The sequence below is a fragment of the Helicoverpa armigera genome, chromosome 9, assembly GCF_030705265.1.
Source record: "Helicoverpa armigera isolate CAAS_96S chromosome 9, ASM3070526v1, whole genome shotgun sequence".
Taxonomy (NCBI): Eukaryota; Metazoa; Arthropoda; class Insecta; order Lepidoptera; family Noctuidae; genus Helicoverpa; species Helicoverpa armigera.
This window is the reverse complement of record NC_087128.1, coordinates 2,951,829-2,978,486: the sequence shown is the minus strand read 5'-3', so window position 1 is coordinate 2,978,486 and position 26,658 is coordinate 2,951,829. Positions and strand designations below refer to the sequence as shown.

The 26,658-nt window shown below is 33.3% G+C and overlaps 1 protein-coding gene across 1 annotated transcript in view; it reads right to left on the bottom strand.

Annotated features, from left to right (window-relative positions):
• LOC110378704 (nitric oxide synthase) overlaps positions 1-24,703 on the bottom strand; it is a 47,279-nt gene extending 22,576 nt beyond the window's left edge. The window contains exons 1-3 of the mRNA XM_021338072.3: positions 24,283-24,703; positions 2,622-2,758; positions 1,852-2,014 (exon numbers count right to left, since the gene is read on the bottom strand). Coding sequence (XP_021193747.3) covers positions 1,852-2,014; positions 2,622-2,758; positions 24,283-24,495 — 513 coding nt within the window. The 5' untranslated portion in view covers positions 24,496-24,703. The remainder of the gene's footprint in view (positions 1-1,851; positions 2,015-2,621; positions 2,759-24,282) is intronic.
• Positions 24,704-26,658: the final 1,955 nt, after the last annotated feature.

The window sequence follows — 26,658 nt, the reverse complement described above, 5'->3', positions numbered from 1 at the left end:
TCATGCAAACAAATCTGTCATGTGAAAGCTTCCTTCATAGAAAGGGAAAGCCACAAGATACAGGGCACACAAATCTAATTTGTGTTAGTAATAGTGATAGTACGTTAAATTGGCTTCATACGTTAACGTCTGTGCTAAGATGGGCTGGGAATTTGGTAAATAGGCGCAGTCACGCGAGATCTGATGAATTCTAGAAGGAATCGTGTTTTTTTGGCATGATTGTACAGTACATACATATGTTTTGCGTATTTAGGTATAGTTATCGGCACGAATCTTGAGCTCTGTCCTACATCTGCGCAAAAGTGATTTATTAGCAAAGAACCAATCCCGAGTGACAGCTATGATCCGATGCACTGCGGGCCAATCACCGCTTTAGCCCGCCCCGCGCCTCACTTCATACCACAAAAGGGACCCAATAAATTACTTCTGCGCAGGTGAAGGTCAGAGCTCAAGATTCGTGCCGATAACTATACCCAATAACTTTTGACTGAGCAGGAGATGATGGGAAATAAGTGCAACAGTTAATATTTATAGAATCATGACGATTTTCATCTGTTTTGTCTAGACGTTTGTGATAATGGTGTAGTGAGTAAATAAAAATAGTAGTAATCAAATTGAAACTGGTAGTTAATTTGGCCTTGAAAGACGTAATTATTTACATAACATCTGATATCATAACCACAAAAACTACAAAATTACTTGAACTGTCATTATCTGTATGGCTATTAGATATATTTTTCTATTGACAACTGCAAATATTTGCATAATGTATTCTGGCTTTTTGAGATATGATCAAGCAACTTTTAGGAAGACCTTGGCTAAACTGCAGGTGTTAATTTAATTCCGACATTACTGATTAATGATGAACAAATTGAAAATGTTGCTTATGATTTCCTCAAAGTATTTTAGAACGAGTTCGTGAATAAAATCCTTAGTATGACAGTAACTAGGTACCTAAGTAGGATCTTATTTACAGTACATCATCATCATCATCATCATCATCATCATCTCAGCCATAGGGCGTCCACTGCTGAACATAGGCCTCCCCCTTTGATCTCCACAGATACCTGTTGCATCCAGCGTCTTCCGGCGACAGTACAGTACGCTTGTTATGAATATTTTTTTCTAACAAATACATAAGAAACACTGAATACATCAAATAAAATGCTGAATGCCAGTTCATTGTGCGCATCAAAATATTATTAACCACAAAAATGTCAATGGGCAATAAAAATGCATCCGTGTTTAAAAATATCGCAACAAACAAAATTCTACGAAGACGATACGAGCTTAACGTTTGTTTCCAAAACCAGTATTACATTGTTATTGACTCGATTTAGGTATCATATCAACGATTGATTTAGTAAACGACAAGATTATATAAAAAGATTAAGTATGAGTGCTAGCAGAAAACGAATACTAGAATGCTTTTGTTTTCAGCTTGATAAATGAAGCAAATCTACACCTCACCTTTTCATAACGTTGCAATTAATGTCTTCGATTATAAGTAAGCTATTTTTAGGCATTATCATCCACTCTAATTCATCTACTAGATTGCCCCAATACAAAGTTGCTCTTACTAAGATAAAGTTACACTACAGTATCCTCTTGCTTCAAAAACATAGCATTTTAGTACGGGTAGGAGCATATTATCTATATGCTTTTCACTGTGATACAAACACCGCAATAATGTACGCTTCTAACACAACACAATAGTGTATTTCACCTTAATCCGAGACCTCTCTCTACCCTAACTTGCGGTCTCCCATCCTTGGTCCAACCTCGGAGGGCATTTGTACCCCTATTGTGGTTATGTTACTGTTAAGGCCTTATTTCTATAAACAATCTTACCTGTAGCTTTTTCCACTGTATTCTTCCGATGCATCTAGTAGCATTACGCCAAGCTAATTTGGCGCCAAACACTAGTTCTGAAGACTTCAACTGGTATGTTCCAGTCTCTTTCAGTTCTTTTTTCACTTCTTCCAGTCTTGCTCTGTGTGCTTCTGAATTTTCTCTGTAAATAAGGAAAAGGTTTAAGACAAAAATTCTTGAAAAAAAAAAATTGTCCAAGAAGGAGTCTTTGCACATAAAAATTACTAAAGACAGCATTTGTGTTCAGGCGACAAAATAAAAAAAATAAACGTTATTTTTTTAAATTGCCGGACAATTCATGAATTATATATTTAAAATGTGGATACCGTAAACAGCAGCTATTATGTAAGTTGGCTAAATAAACTTCAAATACTAGTGAATAAAAACAAATGCAAAACGTCTCAGACAGATGCTCGATGAGACAATTAAATGACCTTCCCGTCAGCTAATCAAATATTTTCTCCAATCGCAGAACTTCCATTTTCTTATTTAGAGGAAATTACTTTTTGATTAAAATACTTAACTATACTTTAAAATTCGTCTTATAGAATATTCAAGCTTTTGTCTCGTTTTGATATTGAATAAGTATGCAAGGTTATGGAAACTGGATTTTTGAAAGGCAGACGCGGACTTTTTTTAACAGGAAAAATAACAAGCTTATGCAATGTTTATGGCATCAAATTAATTAATGCTTTTGATTGATTGGCGAACCTAGAAATATTTAAATTCAATATTTATTTAAATATTACCTGCGTATAGACGCATAGTACTGCCGGATGAAAACTTGTGCCTCTTGATAAACTTCTTCAGGAGTCCGCGGCGTGTCACCCCGCCCAGGGATGTCCATAATACTGGACTGACATACTTTTTCTGTACATTTTGTGTTCTGAAAATAGAAATAAAACTTTATACCAACAATAATTAAAAATGAAACACCTTAATCAATATTTTTAAATTGTGAAGGACTACAAAAGAATACTTTTGTGATTAGTTCATCATAACCATTTTTTGTAGTACCTAGTAGGTTCTTAAACAGAACTTAACAAATAAAAAATAAAAAAAATCAAAGCAGACCGATCAATTATTGATAAGTCGGTTTCTATCAATGAATTGTGTCTTTGTAATTATTTTTTCCATAATCATCACGACTTGTGGTAGGTCAAATAACACACGATATGTTGAGAACATAATTAGTACGCCATAATTCTTATTACCATCAGATTATCAATTAGTTCGGCTTTAAAAAGTGGACATAGGTAGGTATCATCCAATCAAGGAAAATGTCCATTCTGATAGGTGCAAAGGTAACAAAATAATTATCTACGTCGAAATACCTAAATGAAACCAAAAATATAACTAAGCATTGTCTTTTAAAATAAAACATGGACTTTAACATTTGGAAAGGTCAATAATACATTCGTAATGAGTAGGTACTAGGAAGTCTAGTCTTCTCTATTATGTCAAGGTAGCTTCGATTCTATCCATATTTGTCTAAATATTTACAATCACAACAAATGCTTTATTTACTTTGAGACTGAGAGAAACGAACTTAATATATGTTGCCTTAAATAGTTAGAAAATGTTTTTCTTTCATATGTTTTTATTCATTTGTAACCTTGGCGGTTATAAATAACTGAATTGTTTGAACTTGAACTATAATTAATTAATTGAGATCGGGAAAAGTCTATGAGTCCACCTTTCATTTACAAATCGGGCTTATCGCGGAAACGTGTTAAAAACCTGTATAAGGCAATTATGTAAGTATTTTAAAACATTATTGTTTAAATAACTGTTGTGTATTGGATCGATTTTAACTTTGAAACCTAACATAAGTTTGAAATGCATTCCAATTAGTAACGATGCCTACTTTCATAAATAAGTATTTATCAAAATGTAAAATCAATATTCATTTAAAAAAAATGATGGAGGATGCACCAGTTTGCTTGCACCTCGTTCTTTCTTTTCGAATAATGTTTTTATATAGAAAACAGACATCCATTGATAGACACAAGGTTCCCGACTATCACAAAGATCTGTCCTGTTATCGACCGTATCTACGCCGCAGACATCATAGCAGAAATAAATGATATCAACATTCCACAATCTTGTTCATTAATAAACTTGAGCATGAGGAAAATTTATAAATTATTGTCCCACAAGCATGTTAAATTTACACTGATTAATTTACATGCTTGAAAAACCTATATCTTGGCCTTTATAAAAACTGATATAGGTAACTAGACACCTACACTATGATATGGATGACTCGTTCAATTTACTAACAGAACAAAAAACCTGGGTTTTCAGGCTATCGGTAGCGAGTATCCGTACTATATCATCATCTATCACTAAGGAACATATTTTTACACCGGTGCACTGATATAAAGAGAGTGGATACTGTTTATAAAATAATTTTATTTATTTTAAAACAAAACTGACCACATATTTTAATCTACTTTTTCATCATTGTCTCGTGACATTTAAATGGCTATTTACGACGAGTTTGCTCTTAAAATATGTAAACAGAAGTAAATAAAGTAAAAGGCATTTTTTGCATGTTATGTTCAACGAATAACAGACTAATTAGTTTTCTTAATATAGTGTATTTAAATATAAATGATGATGATGATGATGTCCTCCTAGCCGATTATCGGCTACGGCGGCTGTTCTCATTTAAGGAGATCAGCCAATTGCGCAGGACATATTATAGTGCACAAGCATTTGCGCAGACGCAGGTGCACTCCCTATTCCTTCACTCTCATAACCCGATGGGACGGCAATCCGACACGACCGGAGAGAGATCAGGCGCAGGACCGACATTTACGTGCTCTCCGATGCACGGGTGTATCAATCACCAACTTCCAGGCTCCGGGCTGCTTTGTGAAAGTCTTCTAAAACCCACAAAGCGATTTCGGCCCGACTCGGGAATCGAACCCGAGACCTCGTGCTCAGCAGCCGCACTTGCGACAGCTAGACCAACGAGGCAGGCAACGAGGAAATATAAATAGTCTGTAAACAAATACTACGTTGTTAAAATATACTAGCAGATGTGATAATATGCCCAGAAATGTTTTTATGTAATTCTTATGAGAGTACTAACAGTACCATATGTATGCAATCCAAACTAATATTATAAATGCGAAAGTAACTCTGTCTGTCTGTCTTTCTGTCTGTCTGTCTGTCTTTTCTTCACGCCTAAACTACTGAACTGATTTGTGTGAAATTTGGTACAGACATAGTTTGAAACTTGAGAAAGGACATAGGATAGTTTTTTATTACAAAAAATAAAAACAAAAAATAAAATTTATTACGGACATACAGTGCCATCTATTGGTCAAATGTCGAGCTGTTCCTATGCTCCGTAGATACATAGATGGCGTTAATCGCGCAATGGTGTCATTACACGTGTTCGGTTCATGTTATTGTTTTAATTCATCGGAAAATCCATCAGAAAAATGTAAATAAACAGTAAAAAGGTGTAAAAAAATTAATCCTAACTAATATTATAAATGTGAAAGTAACTCTGTCTGTCTGTCTGTCTGTCTGTCTGTCTGTCTGTCTTTTCTTCACGCCTAAACTACTGAAGCGATTTGTGTGAAATTTGGTACAGACATAGTTTGGAACATGAGAAAGGACATAGGATAGTTTCTATTTCAAAAAAATAAATAAAATTTATTCCGGACATATAGCGCCATCTATTGGTCAAACCAAAAATATGCCGGAAGTCACTATATCATGCGAACGAAGTCGCGGGCAAAAGCTAGTTCTAAATATGCCGATCTTAATCGAGAATCAAGAAAACACTGGCTAGTATAGGCTATTCCAGAGAGTTTTAGCATTGTAAGGGACAGCTGTATGAAGGACTTACTACTGTTGATTGAAGCGTGAGAAATTAAATAACACCCGAGTTTGTATGCCAGGCTGTGTCACTAGCAGTTCTATGCAGCCATTTTAAACGAGGCCTTTGTCATCAGGAATGGTGACTCCCCCTGATCTCATGTAGATTCTAAATACACACTGGATATTTGTTTTTGTGAGGGCAGAGCAAAATTTAAATTAATTATAATGCCCCATTTCTTTCAATGTTATCCTTATTCGAACATTTCGGATTCAGACGCAATTCATGCTCTCATTATAATTTTAAAACCATATGCATCACCATGATAAGTTGTGATTTATAAATGACATTACAAGTACCGTGATTATTCACTGATAACGGTCTGTATATTGGCCTAATTATCTCGCATTTAGCCATAAATATGACCTTTCATAAATTTCGTAGATAACAATGTTTTCCAAGGCAATGGTGTGATATGGGTGACGTGATGAATTTATAGCACGTGGTGTTTCAAGAAAAGCGACATTTATGCTAATTCATTGTGTACCTAGATGCTGAGAAAAGTATTCGTAGAATATGACCTAAGAATACATTGTAAAATGAGGAAAATGTATATAAGTCACTTTGCTTTCCTACTAAACTTTCCATATACTTCAGAAGTGTATGTAATTCGTTGAGACGGTATCAAAAAGCATAACAAAATTCGAGCGATAATGTCATTACTGAGAGATTAGATAAATTGCTGAATGTTTTGTAAACCATAGATATGAAAGCGTTCACAACTTCACTGTGAATTAGGTTCATTTTAAGCCTTTGTGTTCATGGATAAATTTACTATTAAAATTATTATAGCGCAGTTAATACCTTTTTTATGAAAATCCTATCTTATCACGGAGCAAAGAAAGATGAGTCATTTTTATGTTCTCCATGGTCTGTATTTTTAGGAATATTTGTTTGAAATGTGTAGATTCAGATCTACGTTCCTATATAAAGTAGAAGAACTTAATTATTATTTATCACGTGACAGCAATCAATGCATTACATGTAACTACGATTAGTTGGACGTATTGTTGGCGTTTACCTACTAATTATCTGTTGGCAACTCATTGTGTGTCTGTGTGTTCGCTGGAACTAATCAAGGCGGTTTCCAATCAGTGAACATAATACAACCTTCTATGTAAATGTCTCCATGCCTTTCTGATCTCCTGGTACCTAGTTACTAACCTTGGCTGAATATAAAATACAGTTATACTGTGTTTAAGTAAATATAGTAAGCGTTTTAACTATTTGTATTTCAATGTAATGATTCAAGTAAATAACTAGGTATATAGATAGGTACTTACTGGTACAAAACTGAAATGTGTTTGTGTGAATGCGTTAACCTACGAAGCTAAAGACTGGACTGGTTTGGAAAATTCTTTCAGTGTTAGATAGCCCTTTTACTTATCGATATTTATATGCTACTTTTGTCCAAGTGCAAGGACAGATAGCCCATTTATCGAGGTATTTAAGCTACTTTTGTCCAAGTACATGAACGCATGGAGTCCCAGGAGACGCTAGTGTAAACGTCGTCAAAAGCTAGTATAAACATGTATTTATTAAACGAACTGTTGCATTCTGTTTCTCTAGTACTTTGTATCAATATATCTTCCAGATCCCAAGATAATAACTCTATGTCTTCATAATAATATTGTTGTGTTCATTCCAGTGAAATTCCGAAAGCGTGTTTGGTTCTCAAACATAGCATTGTAAATTGTGCACAGTACGGTACGGTAGCTATTATGCAATTATTGTTCCGCTCAATATACTGTGTTGGTGTACAGTCGGCAAAAACAGTGTTGGCTTGACATTGTTGATATGTCAAATATTTGGTAGACATTTTTTTTTGGTTTCATGACAATCCGCTATTATGTGTCTATCATTACTATGTACATATGGGAGGTACAATTTTGTATAATTACTATGTTCAACAGATGTGTCTACACAATGGTTGGTACATTTATATGGGCTATTTCACTTGGAAATTGATGCATCTATTGTAAATTGTAATAATACAAATAGGTAATTACTTTATAATTTTTATACCTATTTTGAAATCTCTTTTTTATTATTTTTGAATTTAATATTTATAAATGTAGAAAAATATGTTGTGAAATCAATAAATGAACTACCAAATAAGTAAGAAACAATATATGATAAGTACCTACTTAATTATCTTCAAACTCTACAAAAAGTCTTAACCTTAAATTGAGACGTTGCTACAAAAAGTACATGAAAATAACCTAACTAATTTAAGTATCTATCCAATCTCCACTTGATAGATTAATCCTTAAACGCTGAAATTGCTAAACCTAATTTAATAAGACAAAACAATTATACGTAATACCTAAAGGTACAAGCAAGTAACATAATTACGCTTTCTTGCTATGTAATCCTATTACAGATGTAGACGACCTTGGATGAACAAGGACGGCAAACAAAAACGACACTACACAAGTATTTTGTTTAGTCATGTAACAATGATAATCCTATGGTAGGTGGACGCAAGCAGCTTCATAAGACGTGACTCGAAAATAACATGGGAACATGCTAGCATACACAGATGTATTTTTTAAAACACTACTACCACAATTACTATATCTTAAAGTGAAAAAGGTAAAACAGATAAATATAGCATCTATGCTTGGACACCTGCAGCAAATAGGGTTGAGACTACACCATAAAAAAAATATCGATAAAAAAGTTCCCTCCGATTCTAATACCTACAGACAATGACCCCTCTGAACTAGGTTTAAAATCGATGAACACCACATAAAAGCCGTAGTTTAAGTTAAACGTATAAAGTTAAACTATTACTCACTGCTAACAATGACACGAAACATTGTATCGTAGATCACATTAGTGATACAGTGGAAAATAGTTTTAAACGCAGTTTTAATCTAACCATCGTAAAAGCTTTTGTCATGCTTGCGGTTGAAAAATTTTGTAACCACAATACCTGGGTATAATATCATGTGTACAGGTACATTGAAAGCAGCAAGGCCTAATTTTTTATTTAAAAATGACCTTCGTTTAATACCTTGCTTGCAACTATTTTAATCTTCTTGACTTTTAAGAACGCGCCTATTTATATATCATTTTTTATTTGCATCTGCACTGGTTTTTAATCTTGAGCCGATCTTTTTTTATGAAGTAAAATATTTTTTCCGGTAATCTATATTTTTTTTTTTATAATTATAGGCTATAATTATGAAGGACATTAAATTATCAATTAGCAACCAAATACGTGTTTAAAAATATCTATCTATTTATACTATTTCCTGCTTAAAATGTCTCACGAAAGGCCTTTGACCAGTGCGCTTTATTGTCAGGCTATTCCTTGTAAGCGGTGAATGCTTGACTCATTTACCGTATCGCTACATTTTAATCTAATTTCATACAAAAGACATTCACCCAACATTTTCTTAGAATAGAATTGAAAATTCGTCTTGGGATTTCTTTGATATTTTTTATCGATATCGTGCGATCTATTTCAAGAGATTGAATGTTCGACAGCACTATTCGAGATCGTGTTTTCAAAGTTACGTAACACCAAACAATGGCATAATTTATCATAGTTAAAATGACATTTGTTAAAAGAGTGATAAACTGTGGACGTAATACGGTCATACACGATATTGATTAGCTACGATAATTCAAACGGCAAATGCAAGGAGTTCATGAATGATGTAATGTAACAAGAATAATCTCGAGATCGTGTACCAAGAGCATTTGAGACGCAATTGTTTTTTAACATGCCATATGTTTATTGATTTTAAATCCTGTCATAACATTTTGTAGCATAGTGTTAATAGAGATCTTAAGCAAATAGTTTTAATACATCAAATACGCGTTGGTATCGCAACCAATTATCGCGCGGTATAATCTTGTATATTCATCTCGGCTGTTGCGCGAAGGCTCGGTATTCCCCGCATCCGGCTCAATCCTTTATTGTTAAACTATCTGAACATTGAACATCCGTAACTCCGCGTCTATTATAATTTTTGTCTCGGTCATTATCCCGATCATTTCGTCATCGGTCGGCGAATGATTGTGGTACTTTTGTATTGTCATTGAGGCCTTGAAACCAGCGATTTTTCAACGATATCGATTGTAATGGACCAACGGAGGAAGAAGTCATTATTTCGTTTAATTATGATAATATTGTTAACCTTTAGTTTTTACGTCATGAGATGGTATGGTATTAATTAGGAAATCCAATTTGTTGAAGGTTTTTTTGTGGAATTTTTGTAAACAAGTAACTTTACGCTTCTGTTTTATATTTAAAATGGAGAAGCCCGGAAAATTGCTGGCCAATAATATATACCAAGTAAAATGTTAGTCTACAGAAACACAACCACAACAACTCGCTGATTTCCTAGCCCAGCTTGGAAAATGCAATCGCAATTCATATTTTTTACTATCATAACTGTAGATACTAAACAATGCCTTAGCCTCAGATCTAAGTTCAATTACTTAACATAATTGCTATACGGGGCTAAACCCAGCACTCAATCAATAATAGCTCTATAATAAGCTAATTGAATTACTCGGATTTCTTCGTAAATCTACGTCAATACTTATTAAATATGGTAAAAAATGCAAGTCTTTAGCGCTTATATGACATTTTAATATTGGAGAGAAACTGGTTTATGTGTTAACATTCATAGTACAAATGTTTGTATGTTAATACATTTAAATAATACTATTTATAATGTATGTGTGGTTCACGATTCAATTATTACATCACTTTAGTTCTCAATGAATACTTCACAAATCACAGTCATGTTTAAACATTGTTTTTTATACAAATCTGTACTAATATTATAAGGAGGATTCATTTTTTTATTTGTACCCGAAAGGCTCCGAAACTACTAAACCGATTTGAAACGTTGCTTCACTGTTAGAAAGCCACACTCTTCCCGAGTAACATAGGCTACATTTTATCCTGGTACGGGTAGTAGTTCAATCGAGACGCGGGTAAAACCCCTAGGAAACGATAAATGTAAAATACTTAAATGTTGTAATACAACCTGTACTTAAGAGCCAACGAAAGGACATAAAGAAGTCTCAACAAGTTTAAAATAGATGATGTCGATATATTTTTTTATTCGCAAACTGGTGAAGTTAGTGGCCTTTAATAGTCGAGTTTAAAATCTTTTATTTTTACTTAATTAATAATATTGCAAAGGCAATAAAATCCACGAGAATTTTCGATGCAGACTCTACTTTCAGTAATCAACCGTTTTCTAAAATTACATTAAAGAAACGCGAACGCCAAACACATGTCACTAATTGTTTTTCTTGAGCTTGTTCCTTCAATTCTTAGCTCCAGAGTTTTCCATATTAATTGATATCTTTAGCTCCAGAAGTTTCCATATTTGCATACTGACTAGAATATAACTTTGTTCAATTCTACTAGGTTAATATCTATGTATTAATTAGGCAGAGGTCACGGTATGGAAGGCCTTTATAATTGTTCGCACAGGTGCTTCGGTACTTAAAGCCTACTAAAATAGATAGAAGTTGGTCTCAAGTTTTGTTCAAGTATTCTTAGTTGGTTATTGTCTGCTATTTTAGGTCTTTGGACCAGGCCGTAGCTGTTGGGTATAGCTATTACAGCTTTTTTGGCTGTTTTAACGAAACGAGACATCTGGCTACTTGGATCACCATACCTACTCTTCGTTTTGACAGTTAAATATAATGTTAAAAGTTGCTATGCTGAAACTTTTGTATAAAAATAATACTTCAATTTATATTAAAACTTCTTCTTCAAGGCTAGAGATAAAATGATCTTAATAACCCCAATGATCATGTAACGGACCTCGTTTACACATAAATACGTATTTAATACATCACCGTCAAAAGAATCTGCCGAGTAGTTAATTAAAAAAAAAAAAATATTTTACCATTAATTTTATAAAAATAAACCAAACACAACCAGACTTGGACCAGACCAAAAATAGACCTTATTATTTTTAATGGCGGCCGGTGTGTAATCCCGCCTAATGGCTCGAATGAACCCTATCATCAGTACAGAGTATATTGTAGTTCATTGTAAACTACATGCATCCTCTTTTTGCGCACTTTAGATATAAGATAATGGGCCTAGTATCCGTTTGTCTGCATGACAAGGCTAAAAAACCTATTGAAATAGCATTTTCGGAGTAACAGTCAATTTTCGGCTACCAAGGAGATTCTAAGCCTTTAAAGCACACTTTTCAACATTCGTTTGTTTCGTGATATTTGGCAAGGCGTTCGAACACGTTCCAGAGGTGGACAAAGGATATTTTTTGCCAGCCAACCATGAAAAAGATATCATAAGAAACGAGTTCTGAATGTATTGGAGCGAGGTTTATTAAATTTCTGTGGTTGCACGACTTGAGTCGGTGCATAGGTTCGATTCCCATGTCGGGTAGTGTTACCAGGCAATATACTCGTGAATATTTTTAGCGTCAATATGATTAGTAACGGATAGGAGGGACAGAATATGAAAATACTGAACAAAGTGGGTGTCTCCGCAAACTGAAGCTACCCTGCATGGCGAGATTCCGTCAATAGTTTCACGATTCAAAATTGTGTGCACGTCGGTTCGATTCCACTGCATGTGCTCTCACACAAAGGTTGCATTTTTGTTTAAATTTCAGAAAATACTACAGGCAATCTGTTACAGTTCCCTAAAGCGAATAGACCAAAAGAAACATTTATTTGTACACCATTGGAATCTCACCTTCATATGTAGCATAACATCAGTCACGATCCACGATCGTGTAATGTAAAGAATACTTTGACCTAACCATCCCATTCATGACAACATGAACTTCTAAGTTAATGTTGCGTATTTCTCACAGATTATCTTTTAGTTAGAGTAGGTACCAGCATACTGCAAACTTTTAGTCGACCGACAGTATGTTTGTACTCATAAATCAGTATGAAGATGAATGGAGGACGCACATTACAAAGATCAGGTATTTAGCCTGTATCAGAAGTGATTGATTGGATTCACCAAACTAAAGCTACGGCCAAACATTCGACTTCTGTTTCGGCCGGCAAACCAGTTTCGGCCGGACTTAGTATCAGATCTAAAAGCTGTGATTTTAATCAAGATCGTCTTCAAAAAAGCCAGCCGTTGTCTCTAATATTGGCCGACTGTTTAGTCGGCAGTTTGCGTGAAGGCTACCTCTTACAATTCATTACAGCATTTAGTATGCTTAATTGACCACTGTACACCCACATACAAGATCACATAACAAGTGACAATGACTAGGTAATGAATTCATCGCTAATCGCTGTGCAAAGATGACGGAGTAGTTGGTAGTCAAACAAGAAGTCTCAAGAGGGTTCCGTGTGCAGCAAAAACTGAATCCGTATGTCCGTCTCTTTGTTTGTTCTGTCCGTTCATGTGTGGGTGGGATTATAATCATGATACAATAAATACTAACATAATTAATTGTGGTTTGTTTTTGTGTACCTAATTAAAATGGAAATGAATAGCAATATTAATCAAATAAGACAAATATGTGTGGTTGAATAGTTTATATAAGGGGTAAAGTCGCGAAAGTTTATACACTACTTAAATAAGTGGTATTAGAGATCACATGTGATGATCAGAACTCTAGATGATCTTACATACTTTCGAAAAGACGTAAAACAGGTAATATGGTAAATTTTAGCACACATAAATTAGGAGGTACCTGTTTGTTTACTGAGTCTAAAGAGACGCATAACAAGCATTACTTCACACACGAATTCCAAGTAGTAAATTAATAATATAGCGCTAAAAACATGATTAGGAAACTAGCTCATTATTTTACGCCTGTTTGGTGTTCAACGAAGCTTTTGTTATCGAGTTAACACTTCACGCATGAGACTCGTTCTCACGACCCTCATTGTGTCCTTAACTTTACTTGATAGAATGAACCGTTTCTTTTTTAATAAGATGGGGTCTAAAATATTTCAATGTTGTGCCTAATACCAAAAGATAAACAAATCGGAAAAAACTAGTACTAGTTTTCATAAATTGATTGGAAAAAAAAAAACATATTTTTACGTCTGATATACTCAAGGATTCAATAGGTGTGTTATATGTATAAATGTTTTACATTACATTATTTGCTTCCGCACCTATAGTTTTCATCGATAATATTAATGGGCTATCTAATACTGAATACACAATTACAGAATTTTCAAACTGGACTAGTCGCTCCTGAGATAAGCGCGTCCAAACAAACTTTCAACTTTATAGCAACAGTATAGGTTACATTTTACATTACATAAAATTTGTATTAGTATAGGAAGGTACCTACCTATATTTATTTTTCGCTCCATTAACATGAACAAGTTGAATCGAGCGTGTATTCTCGATCTAAGATTGCTTTAATTAGGTATCATTCATCACATCACATGACATGAGTATAAATTAGTTTGTTAGCCACTAATAATGCCGGTCAAATCGGACTCGAACAATAGTTTATTTTTTTTACATTACGTAGGTATGTTCATTTTGTTCTTATGTTGTCAGTCAGGCACGAGAACTCAAATACGCGCAGTTATTAAAATTCAGTAACAAGTCTTAAAACACCGCAATGCAAAAGTTCACCGATATCATAAACGAAAGTTTTCTTAAAACATGTTTATAAATCTAATTTTTTGGTGTTGAAAAGCGTATAAAAATAAGCGTTTATGTTACAGATGGACTCGTACGCTAAAATGACTTATAATTAAGTTACCTACAAAATTGTTCTTGCCACAATAGTTTTTTTCCCAGACTCATTTGATTGCTCGGCAGCACCATAGTATTACACCATACCTATTAATTTTCAAGGCATTGTACATACATATTGCGGCATTACAATACCTTAGTTGACCGCAAACTTATTGCCAATTAAAACTTAATCGGGAACAGAAATTCATCCGTTGAATGTTCCCCATTGTTTCCAAACAATACCAAACAAAATAGATCGCCTTATCTTAATGATTGGCTCTTGATTGACTTTCCAATGATTATTTAGTTGTCGATATTAATCAGGTAGCTACCTCCTACCTACTTACGAAGGTTTACATAGCATCGAGATGGTTTATATAATCGACTATCGCTCGCGGTTTCACCTGCGTCCCGTAGCCGGATGGTGACAAAAACCTTCTCCCGGGTCTAAGTTACCTTCCCTCTAATTTTCAGCCAAATCGGTCAAGTGGTTTTCATGTTATGTCGTGACAACGGAAAGCGGGATTCATTTTTATATACCTATAAAGATTTATTAACCGAACCGCCTGTTTTTGAAAACAGGTTGTCAAGTTTTTTAAAACCAATTATAATATAATGATGTTTTTTCCTTTGCCTGTTTACTTAATTCTTAGTTACAAGTAACAAATAATTCGAGTAGCTATCCATATAATTTTCCTTATCTTTAACAATGTCGAAATCCAAAGATAATCTTCATTATTTCGCGTAAAGATACAGGATGTCACATAGACGGAATGTACCTGACGTGTGCTAACGAGAAGAGCCCTTTGAACAGATTTTAATGAAAACCTCCAAGTATCGATGTTCTTGTCTTTAGTCCAATAAACGAAGGCTTAATAGAGATGTAATATCGTATAACATAAACACGTTTTGTTAGTACAATTTATATTGTTGATATTGTAATTTATTTTACCTATCGACAATAGATCTAACATGACACGTGACGTCACAGCTATGGTCGTTGAATTTTAACACGTTCTATTTTAAAGGTGCCTTTTGTTAGAAGTCTAGATTCGTTGAATAATCGACTCTAATATAGGCAATACGTTACATACTACTTTGTGTTAGCATTCGATTCAAGTATGAATAATCATTTAATTATAATAATACTTTTGATAGAGCTTATTTTTGAGAAGAAACTATAAAATTTCAAAGAAGTAAATGTACATAGCGATTCTTTAATTATTGGGCTTTATTATTTTAAGGATTCAAATATTTTTCTATCCCAACCTACCTCTGAATGTTTATGTTTAACATATAGAGAAAAAAATCGTATTAAAAGAAGCTTAACACAGATATAAATATGAAAAAATTACGTTTGCAAGACGACATAAATACCTAAATATAATGTTAATATAATACAATAAATAAATTCCTAGCTTACAGTCGATAGGTTTTACGAGTTCCGTCTATGATCATGTAATATATGCCTCTAATGTTGCCTTTTTCCTTATTTACATCCATTGGAATAACCAAATAGTTACCGGTTAGAGTAAATTAAATTATCAGAATCGAATAGAAATATTTACCTGAAACGTAGTTTTGTAGGACCGGAAAACATAATCGGAGTAGCAAAAACATTTATCTAATTACTTGTATGTTAATCACATTCTTAAAACACGTATATATTTTTGTCACTTTACAATTATTTCATTTGACATTTCACACATTATTAACAACACTCACGCCATTACATTTATTCAAATATCGAACACTCTGAATCGAAAAAGAAAATATTTCAATTGAGGCAAAGGTCAAAATTGTATTCAGCCAGCATTTTATTTGCTTGACATCACGATGCAACGTGTGGAATGGAACGTAGGCAGAATAATGTGTATTTAAATAATGACATGCTGTTAATAATAATAAACAGCACTACAGTAATGTTTTGAACAAATAGCTTAACATTCTAATACTGTTTTATAGATAGTTCAACTCAGATTTGCGCGCGGCCCTATGTGTGCGTCGGCTTGTAAATATACTACTTTCATTTGTGTGACAGTGACGTCGTCCGAGCATGACGTGTTCTTATCGCTTTTTGTTATGGGTACAGTCGTTTACGAAAATACTAGTTATTCACGACTCAAAGCTTTTTATTATTAAATATAGTTTTTCATTATTTTCTCATACGTCTTTTCAAATTGACATTGACAGTATCTAAGAAATAAATAAGGTGAAATATCTGGGATGAATTAAATACTCCTTACATATTTTCAGGCTGGGGGTACGCGGACAATAAATAAAAGTGTGGATTAAGAATGTAAAAAGAGGTATAATGTAGTATAATAATGTAAACAAAATGTGTGGGGAATTAAAATAAATTAAATTGCTTCGCATAATGTCGACCAAAATAAGACGGAAATAATGAAACTCATAAATTAACGTTTACCTAAGTCAAATTGATGAAGGAATGTGGGGTAATACTTGTCGACATGTACAAAAGAAAAAAGAAGAATACTATAGACATTTTGACATGGAGTCAGAATTTATAATTCATCTTGGAGAGTAGCGAATTCGAAAATTCATCATTTGATTTTTCAAGTAGCGATTCATAATCATTATAAATAAATAAACATTAAATTACGTAATAACTGTTTTTCTTTAAACACCACACACTCCCATATAGCCCCTAAATAACTGTATTGTACCCGACTGTACCTCTTGTCACGCACACAAAGTCACTGTATATGTACAAGGGTTACCCACACATAAGGCCGCGCGCACGACTGAGTTGAACTTACTATAGCTAATACTAATACTGTACTGTAAGCCATAGCTAATACTGTTTTACTTTATTGATGAGTAGTAGATAATATTTATATTTTTAAAAGTATGTGCAGGTGTATATCTTATGAAACAATTCTTCAAATCGTTTCAGTAGTTTCTGTCTCTTTAGGGTACAAACAAAGAAACAAAAAAATCCTCTTTACTATGTATATAAGTATAGATAGTAGATTTCGAATACTTTTCTGTTTTTTTTTTAATAAAAATGTTTAGAATGTTTTTTGCTTAATATTTTACCACATTTTTGTATAATAATACAGAAATCTCAGTCCCACGCTTAATAATAGTTATTAAATAATAATGCCATAGTGTCTTTTGAGTCGCTATAATTAAAATCTATGACAGAGAAACTTGTAAGACTGGTTCTAAGCTGTAGATAATCTGATTGGTTTGTTGAACATTTAATTGGTTTATAAGATCAAAGATATTACGGAGCTTTCTAACAATTAAATAATCAACTCAATCGGTTTAGAACACTCTAATAAGCTTAGATTTTAATTGTTAGAAGATCTTTTTGAGGACATTTTTTTTACAAAGTAAAGTAACCTCTTTGCTTGCTTAATTTTTTTTTATTACAAACCATGTTGTTTCAAACGCGTCCCGTGGAAACTACTGCCCGTGCCGGGATAAATTTAGCCTATGTTACTTAGGAAGAGTGTAGCTTTCGAACAGTGAAAGAATTTTTCAAATCGGTTCAGTAGTTTCGGAGGCTTTAGCGTACAAACAAACAAAAAAATGTTTGTTCTTTATTATATCCTACTTAATATTATAAACGCGAAAGTTTGTATGTATGGATGTATGGATGTTTGTTACTCTTTCACGCAAAAACTACTGAATGGATTTTAATGAAACTTTACAATAATATAGCTTATACATCAGAATAACACATAGGCTACAATTTGTAAACATATTGTTCGAAATACTAAACCTGCGCAGACAAAGTCGCGGGCACCAGCTAGTTAGTCTATATGTTATGGACCAAGTGATTAATTCGGGCATTATAAATAATGCCCGAGCATTATGAATAATGTCTAGCTTTATCGGGCCAAGTGATTAATAACTATCTTAACTTCATTATTTATCACATTGCACGGGCATTATTATATTGCTACATGACAGTTGGGCAATTCGATAAATCCTGTTACTTGCTACATATTTTATGTATGTTCACCGATTACTCGAAGACGCCTGGACCGATTTGCAATTTTTTTTTTTGTTAGATAGGGTTTACCTCCCAGGTGGTCCTATAATCATCAAGTCAGGATCTGATGATGGAAACCCTGAGAAATCGAGGGCAACTTTCAAAAATTGTAGGCATACGTAGGGTAAAAACTTGACACTAAGGCGTATGTCTGATATCACTTTGCAATGGTGAAGGTTTGAAGCTGACCTGATGATGGTGACCAGAGAAGGTCAAAGGAACTCGACAACTGAATAGGTACGTAAACTACCTCGTGTTTGGGCTTATATTATTCGTATTGATGAGACCTTTCACTTATGCGGATAGTGACAATGCTTGTCACTGAAAAGCTTAAAATAAAAAACTTTAAAACAAAATAAACTAAAGTTTAAGCAATCAGACATAATTAACATCTAAAAAAAAACTATTCTTAGGTGCATCGGCCTAGAAGTCAGTGTCTACTGGATGTACCTGAGTTTATACGCCACCGACTTCTAGGCCGATGCACCTAAGAATAGTTTTTTTTTTTTTGCTTTTCAGTGTTTTTGGGAGTCGGTTTTTTTTTTTTTGTAAAAAGTTTTTTATAAGTTTTGTATTTTAATTACATTTTCATTTGACTTTTATTAAGAGAAGATGTTAATTATGTATGTTGATGTTAATTATGTCTGATTGCTTAAACTTTAGTTTATTTTGTTTTATAACAATAAGTCATTTCTATAAAATATGTTGTAAAATTTTTGTCTTAAATTTAATTAAATTTTATGTTATATTTTTAATATGACGTTCCTGAACTTCTAAATGCAAGAACTAGTGGATTTTTAAGGCAGAAGTCCTTCATAATTAATCCAAATCATGAGGCTGATTATTTAAGTGGTTTAATATTTGGTTTATTTTAAGTTAAATGGCGATACCAATAAAAAAATTGAAATTAAATATGTTTGTATTACTTTGCCCAAAAGGTCACGGGCAATATAGTATAGTGCCCGGTCAATTTGATAATTTGAGTAATTATTATCAAATTGCACTCTCATATTGGGCATTTTTCATAATGACCGGGCATTGTGAATACTGCCCAATTTATCACTTGGTCCATAACATATATAAAAATAACAATAAGTTGGTAAACTGGAAATTTTACACACTGAACCACTGACGTAGATAGCAACATTAATTTCTTGAAGTGGGTTTTATTTTAATTATTCTCAAGAAACTTGCATAAACAACATAATAAAATATTTAGGTATGTGATAGTTGGAAAATGTCAAAAGGTAGTTTTTTCACCAAAAGGTTGCTAGTCCTCACTTAAAACAAGAAATAATGCAAAATCATCCTTAGGTTGTGCATTTTTGTTTTAATTGGGTATTTTTTTGGCAAATATTATTAAAATAATTGCTCTATACCTGAATAACCTAGAATGTGTACCGCAATTAATTAATGCACCTACCATATTATCTCTGCATCACCCTAAGGTTGACTAGAGAGAATGCCTGTGGCATTTAGTCCGCCTGTGTAATAAATTTTGCATAAAGTTAAATAAATTTTAAATAGGTTCAGTAGTTTTAGCGTGAAAGTTCGACAGACATATTTACAAAGTAAATTTTTGCAATTATTAATACCCAAGTCTCTATTCTATTAAGTTCATTCGACTTTTCTCTTTACCAGGTAAACCAAACCCCAATTTCGAAAGAAACACATGGAAATCGCAATAGACTTTACGACATTGGAAAACCGCATAAGTAATAAACGCATCCGTTTCTTCCAGCTCGCTCGTCCTACCCTCGGCGTGGGTTCGCTATAACGTTCGTTTTAACCGAATACCATTGAAATGACTAACCTTCGAATGTAATTTCTTTGAGAATCAATGCATTTTTTTCTTCTTTTCTCAGTTTTTTCGTGTGTAAAGAAAAATATTGCAACGAATATATCATTATACTGTAATTTAAATTCATGGCGGCTTAGTGGATCAAACACCGACCTATCATGAGTGTGTGTGTGTGAGGGTCATAGACGTAATCGTTTGTATATAAGGTGCATCTATGGTGTGGGTTCGATCCCTTTCTAGACAAGTACCTATGCAACTTTTCTAAGTTTGTATGTACTTTCTAAGTATATGTTAGACACAAGCGGCTTATTAAAAGGTGAAGGAAAACATCTCGAGGAATCCTGGACTATAAAGTCTGAAATCACTAACCCGCATTGAGCAAGCGTGATGGTGATTAACGCTCACACCTTCTCTGTGTGAGAGGACTGTGCCCAGCAGTGGGATGATAGGAAAGTGCTGAGACGATAAGTTTTTTTTTTTTGGTTACTCATAAACCAACAATAGCGAAACAGTCCGAAGCTCTATATTTTTAAACTCTATAAAAAGGTTTTATTAAATCGATAAGTAAATTTTTTTTGGTTACTCATTAACCAACAAAAACAAAAAAGTCCGAAGCTCTACATTTTCAACGATAAGTATAAAGAAGGTTCCAATCAATTAAACATTATCGATTACCAGTATCACCACGTACTGCCATAAATTCAAAAAGAGAACGGAACTTTGTGAAAATGTCGTTCAGTGCAAAGGTCTCACAAAAGTCTGTCACTTGTTACAAGTCCAATAAAATGACGTGTATTTCAATTTTGTTCATTCACAGTACGGAACTTTATAGCCACAGCACGTTTTTGAGTACTAATTGATGGACGGTAAAAGCACTGTTAAATAAAGGCCTAGATTTAAAAATGTTTTAACTTGAAAATTTGTAAAGGAGCCCTAACTATTGCCTAAAAATGCTTTGTATTCAAACTTTTTTTTACTCGAACTTCTCTAAATCGAACTTTTTTTCAACATTCACTTCTGTTTAACTTATATGCGTGTTATAACACTGTTACATTTCCGATTACTATAATATTTAACTTCTAATGATATTAAAATGATATTAGTAGGTAGCTGCATTACCTGTGAAACGGCTGACCGACGAATACAAGATGGCATACAAAATGTGTACACGGACTGTGTATTTTCCGACCAAAATAACACCTGTTTATCAAAACGCAAACTAGTCATAACAGTGTGATTTCATTTTACGATTCTAGTTTACGAAACATACCATTTGGAAGGTTGGTAAAAACTGGGATTAAAACTGGGATTGATTTTGAAAATTTTTAATTATGACACACCCAAACCAAACAGACATACGTAGTCTCATATTAATTAATAGCTTTTTTGAGTAATATTATAATATACTTTTATTGCTTTTACTCACTAATAATAATATAGGTAACAAATGCCAACACGCTAAAACTTACATACTTTTTACAAAATCGCTTTCATCGGTCTATTAAATAGAAAAAGTAAGTAAGAGAGCAGTTTTTTTTCTCGATCTACACAATCTAATTAATAAAATGTCAACATGAAGCTTGTCAGTATTGCATTTGAAAAGGGTTAAATAAATTCAAGAAAAATCTGTTCAATGTCTTCATCGGCTCACCAATATATCACTGTTTATTGCAAATGAAGAACCCGTTTCCCGAATCAATAAATATTTCATTTGTTTTTTATTTGAATAAATTAATCAGCCATGTATTAACATAACTCGTTTAGTAAAGTGTAAAGTTTAGCGTGTCTGCACATTTTTGTCACGTGTTTTGAATATTTATTTTGTAAGTTATGCTCAGCAGCTGGGATGGTTTTTATCATGCAGAACTTGTATTATGATATTATCTATGATATATGTAGAAAATAGTGTGTGAAGCATAGATTGTAAGAAAACCTGTTTGTGATAATAAAATAAATAATAATAAAAAATAATGTAGGTAAATATCATTAATTCTATTATAATTTAATACATATAATATAATAAAGTTTTGTAGCATCACGTATACCAAGTTTTTACCCACAATTTTTCAGAATATTTCAAATTCAATGAATTAAAAAAAAAACATTGGAAAATTCAAAACTGATAACGAATAATTTGTTCGTGGGATGCGGTAAGGAGCTCATTAACCAATTGATTAAATTGAACCACAGAACATTATGCGAAGAGAGTACTTTGCACAGGCAGATTCAAAAGTAGATGATCAAACCCAATTTTTCAAAAACTGCTCAACATCGTGTCGTCGATAACTTACCAGAGTATGCATTTACTTTTTTGAAGTTTATGATTTAAAGTAATTTTTGGCGTTGGTATTGTTATGAAATTAGGACCCTTTATGTTTGTAGGCAATTTTGAAAATTTTGATTTGTTCAGCTAACTTTGGTGCAAACCGTACCAGGTCCTTATAAATCGAAAGAGTTGTGGAAAATGTCGATACTTTGCATTTTATCGATGTGTGAACTCATTATATTCTCAATAGTTAATGATCAATATAGCTTTAAGATGCTATTTTTATGTGAAGTTAATGTAAAATATTGTTATTGATCAAGAGTAGGTATTCCTAGGTATTATTATGTATCGTTCATAATAACTTCAAAATACATAGTAAAGTAACTACCACCTGTTATATGTTTCTAAGTTAAACCATATTTGCCAACATTAAACGATATTCGGTTTACAATAATAGTTACATATTCCGAATCTATGAACACCAAAGCAAGCTGTACCTACTATAGCAAATTAATGTTAATATTCTTATGGTTTTTATATTATATTTTCCTGTTGATACCAAAATATTAAAGTTTTATACGATGAGGAATTACTCAAAAAATCCAGTATTTGGTCGTTAAAGGTCAACAGCTAATATTTACTAAATATCTCGTTTGTCTTATGATCAGGCCGACGATTATGTAAAGTTCCGGGATTAAAATGTTTTATTTGATGATGACTATATATTCTGTACGAATAATTTATCTATGTACAGTAGACTGCACATTAGTGGTAACTGTCGTGTACCTTAACTCAATAGTAATATGTACGATTTTCCTATAAAACTGTTACCACTGACCTGAAGCTGACTGTACCTACGTCTGGTAATCTTCTTACAGTGTAGTTAATAAGTATCGTTAGTAAAATAAATCTTTATTAATGTACTTGTTTATTTACGTGTGAAAATCGTCAAAAATTGTGTACGTTCGATTTGTCAGAGTATTTTTATTGCACTACTCTAAGAGCGATTTGCATATTAAGTCTTCACCGATGTTTTTCAATAATTAAATCTTTACATGTTCTAAAGTTACGAAATAATTTAGAAAACATTGTCCTCTTACAACATAGAATTTTTACAAATTCTATAAGATAACATTATCTGAACGATCTAAAAATCTAAGAAAAGTCGTGCTCTTATCTCTACCAATCAGTTAGTAAGACGAGCGACGATCTCCTAGCTAGATATTATCAAACAAGACTCATGATTTATTGTGATAAATTTTCCGATCCTATCAACTACATAAACAGTTTAATTAATACTTCCCGGCAAAATGTACTATGTTTATGCTCTGAATTGTTCGTGAAATATTATAATAAAGCCGTGAACTACGAGTTATCGCAAACATACAAATTGTCGAAAATTCGCGCGTGTGTGATAATGATCTGTATTTAGTTTAGATTTCATTAGAGCAGTATAGTATCCAATTAATGTAACGTATAAAATAGTATACTTTGTGTAGTTAGGTAATGCCTTCAATTGTTGTTTAGTATTATACAGGTTTCTAAAATAATCAGTGCAGTGCAGACTTTTAGTGTAGTCTATGTATCGATCAGGCCTAAGGGTCGATTGCAACCACTTGATGTTAGGTATTCACATACCTATTATCAATTTGGCCAATAGGTACCTACACTGAATTATTCCAAACAATCTCTAAACAAAGTAAAACCACTTGGTGAAAACAAACTTCAAGTTACTTACAAAGCTACTGGACACCTCGCCGATCTCAGAATGTAGAGTGTCGAAGTTTTCATATCCTTCAATGACATGATTTTCCAGTTGAATAGGCTGAGCAACTTTTATCCGCAGTCCCGGCTTCACTGACTTCTGACAGTCCGCATCTCCATTCATTTGAACACTTTCACCACTGAAGGGACAAACCGCGGGGATAACATGACCGTTATGTTGCGCCATTTTTGTAAAATTGAAAAATTAAATTATTAAAAAAATATCGATCACTGAAATGTCTCCCGCGTGTGTAACTGTCTAACTGGTGGCCGCGGCGTTTGCAGCATAATATATATGCATACCGCAGCAGATCCGAACGAAGACTGAAATCGGTTGTCTCGGCAACCGAGCACTGGCCATTCTAAGTAGCGTCCGCAAAAAATAACAACAATTATACGTGCGGCTCCGCGCGCCCGCGCCGCTGGTCCGACGCCGCGAGCCTCGGACCAGCATGGCGGATATTATCACGATAATCAAGGTAACGTAAGAGGTACTATCAGGTAGACACACTACGGTCACTAATCCGGATTTGTGAGTACATAGACGTAGTCAAAATGATTAGAAAGTAATCAGAGGTAGCAGGAAGTCAATAAGTTTGTCATTGTGTTGTCTACTTAGTGTGGCTTGCATCATCGTCTTTGTTTAGTCGATGTAAACTGTAAGAAGCAGAAATCGATCTACGTTTTCCAAGAAGCTAGAATATTAATAAATCATTTTAAAATGCATTTTAGATTCGATTAATGCTGTTTTATTTCACAAAGATAACCTTCATCTTAGAACCAGGTTTCAAGTAAAATGACAGAGCAAGTATACGATACCTGTCTCTTATTTCCTACCAAGTCACTGCACTGACGCTGCGATCCAAATAAAAAAAGTAGAGTGTGAAAACTGACGCCGCGGGTCAATGATATTAAACAATAGAATGCTAGAGTAGTTCACTAAAAATTATATGTTGATACTTTAACCAACAGTAAAACTACACGCTTGAACTTAACAATTACAAATCCCACGCAAGATTATAATATTTGATGATATGGATCTAAAATATTTGAATGAAAAAAAACTACAATAGGAATTGCGACACCCTGTCTTGGATTTACAATTTCCGAAATTTTCCCCAGAGCGTTATAGCGTAACTAACTATTAATTTATCTGTGGTAATAGGTATAGGTAACGAAAATACATTCTTCTCATTACTCAAAAACTTATCAAAAAAGGAAAATATAATGTAAAACTTCTTTATTCTACTTACTGGTAATACCAATCGATAACATTGCGTTGAAAAGAATTTAATGATAAATAAATGATACTTTGCGATAATAAGAAATGTATGAAACCCCCATTATACCTAGAACATCTGAACAACAACGTTTATCAACTTTATCAAAGACGCATAAAGGTTAACGCATAAAAGATGACATCTTTATTGGGTCCCGTTTTTTTTTTTGGATAGTTTTACAATTTATTAATTACAAACATACTACTATTGTTAATATACTAATGTTATTATAAGTTATTATACTAATGTTATAAAGATGAAAACTTTTTTTGTTTGTTTGGTTGTAATGGATAAACTCAAAATTGGAAAGCTATATTATCTGCGAGTAACATAGGCTACATTTTATCTCGGCGCGGACAGTAGCTCCCACGGGACGCGGGTGAAACCGCGGGAAAACGGCTAGTAGATTATAATTACAGACTATTCAATAAATACATTGTGTTTTTATAAGTTTCATAGAATATGATATATACGTAACAAAATATTTTATTTGCGTATTTGTAGCTCTACCATGGTTAGTTAGGATAAAACTTACTTTAATTTCATTTTTTGATTATGAGTATCAAATAAGCTTAAAAAAATTATGCATCCACTCTGCAAAATTCAAGATTAAATTGAAATAACTTCGCAATAAGACAAACGTTTATATATTACGAATAACGTGTATCGCCTGGCTATCAATGTCCAATCCTAAATCAATGCAATCACAGCATGCATTCAGTAGTCTAAACGAACTGACTATCCCGCGAGCTTTTAGTGAATCATCATTCAAACGTGAATTACAGATGGATACAAATGTGAAGCATCCAATCAGGAACATTTGAATATATTTTGTGTCATAAAATAATGTTTGATTTGCAAAATAATGCGGTGAAATCAAATAAATTAGTGTACATTTACGGCTTACTAGCGACCCGCCCCGGCTTCGCACGGGGGCAATGCTGATATAAACCATCCTTAAATCTATCAGGGTCCATAATTGTGACTACCACTATTATTTTATATTTTCCACCAAATGTACATTATGGAATGCAATAAATGATATGATATGATATGATATCTCTTCAATA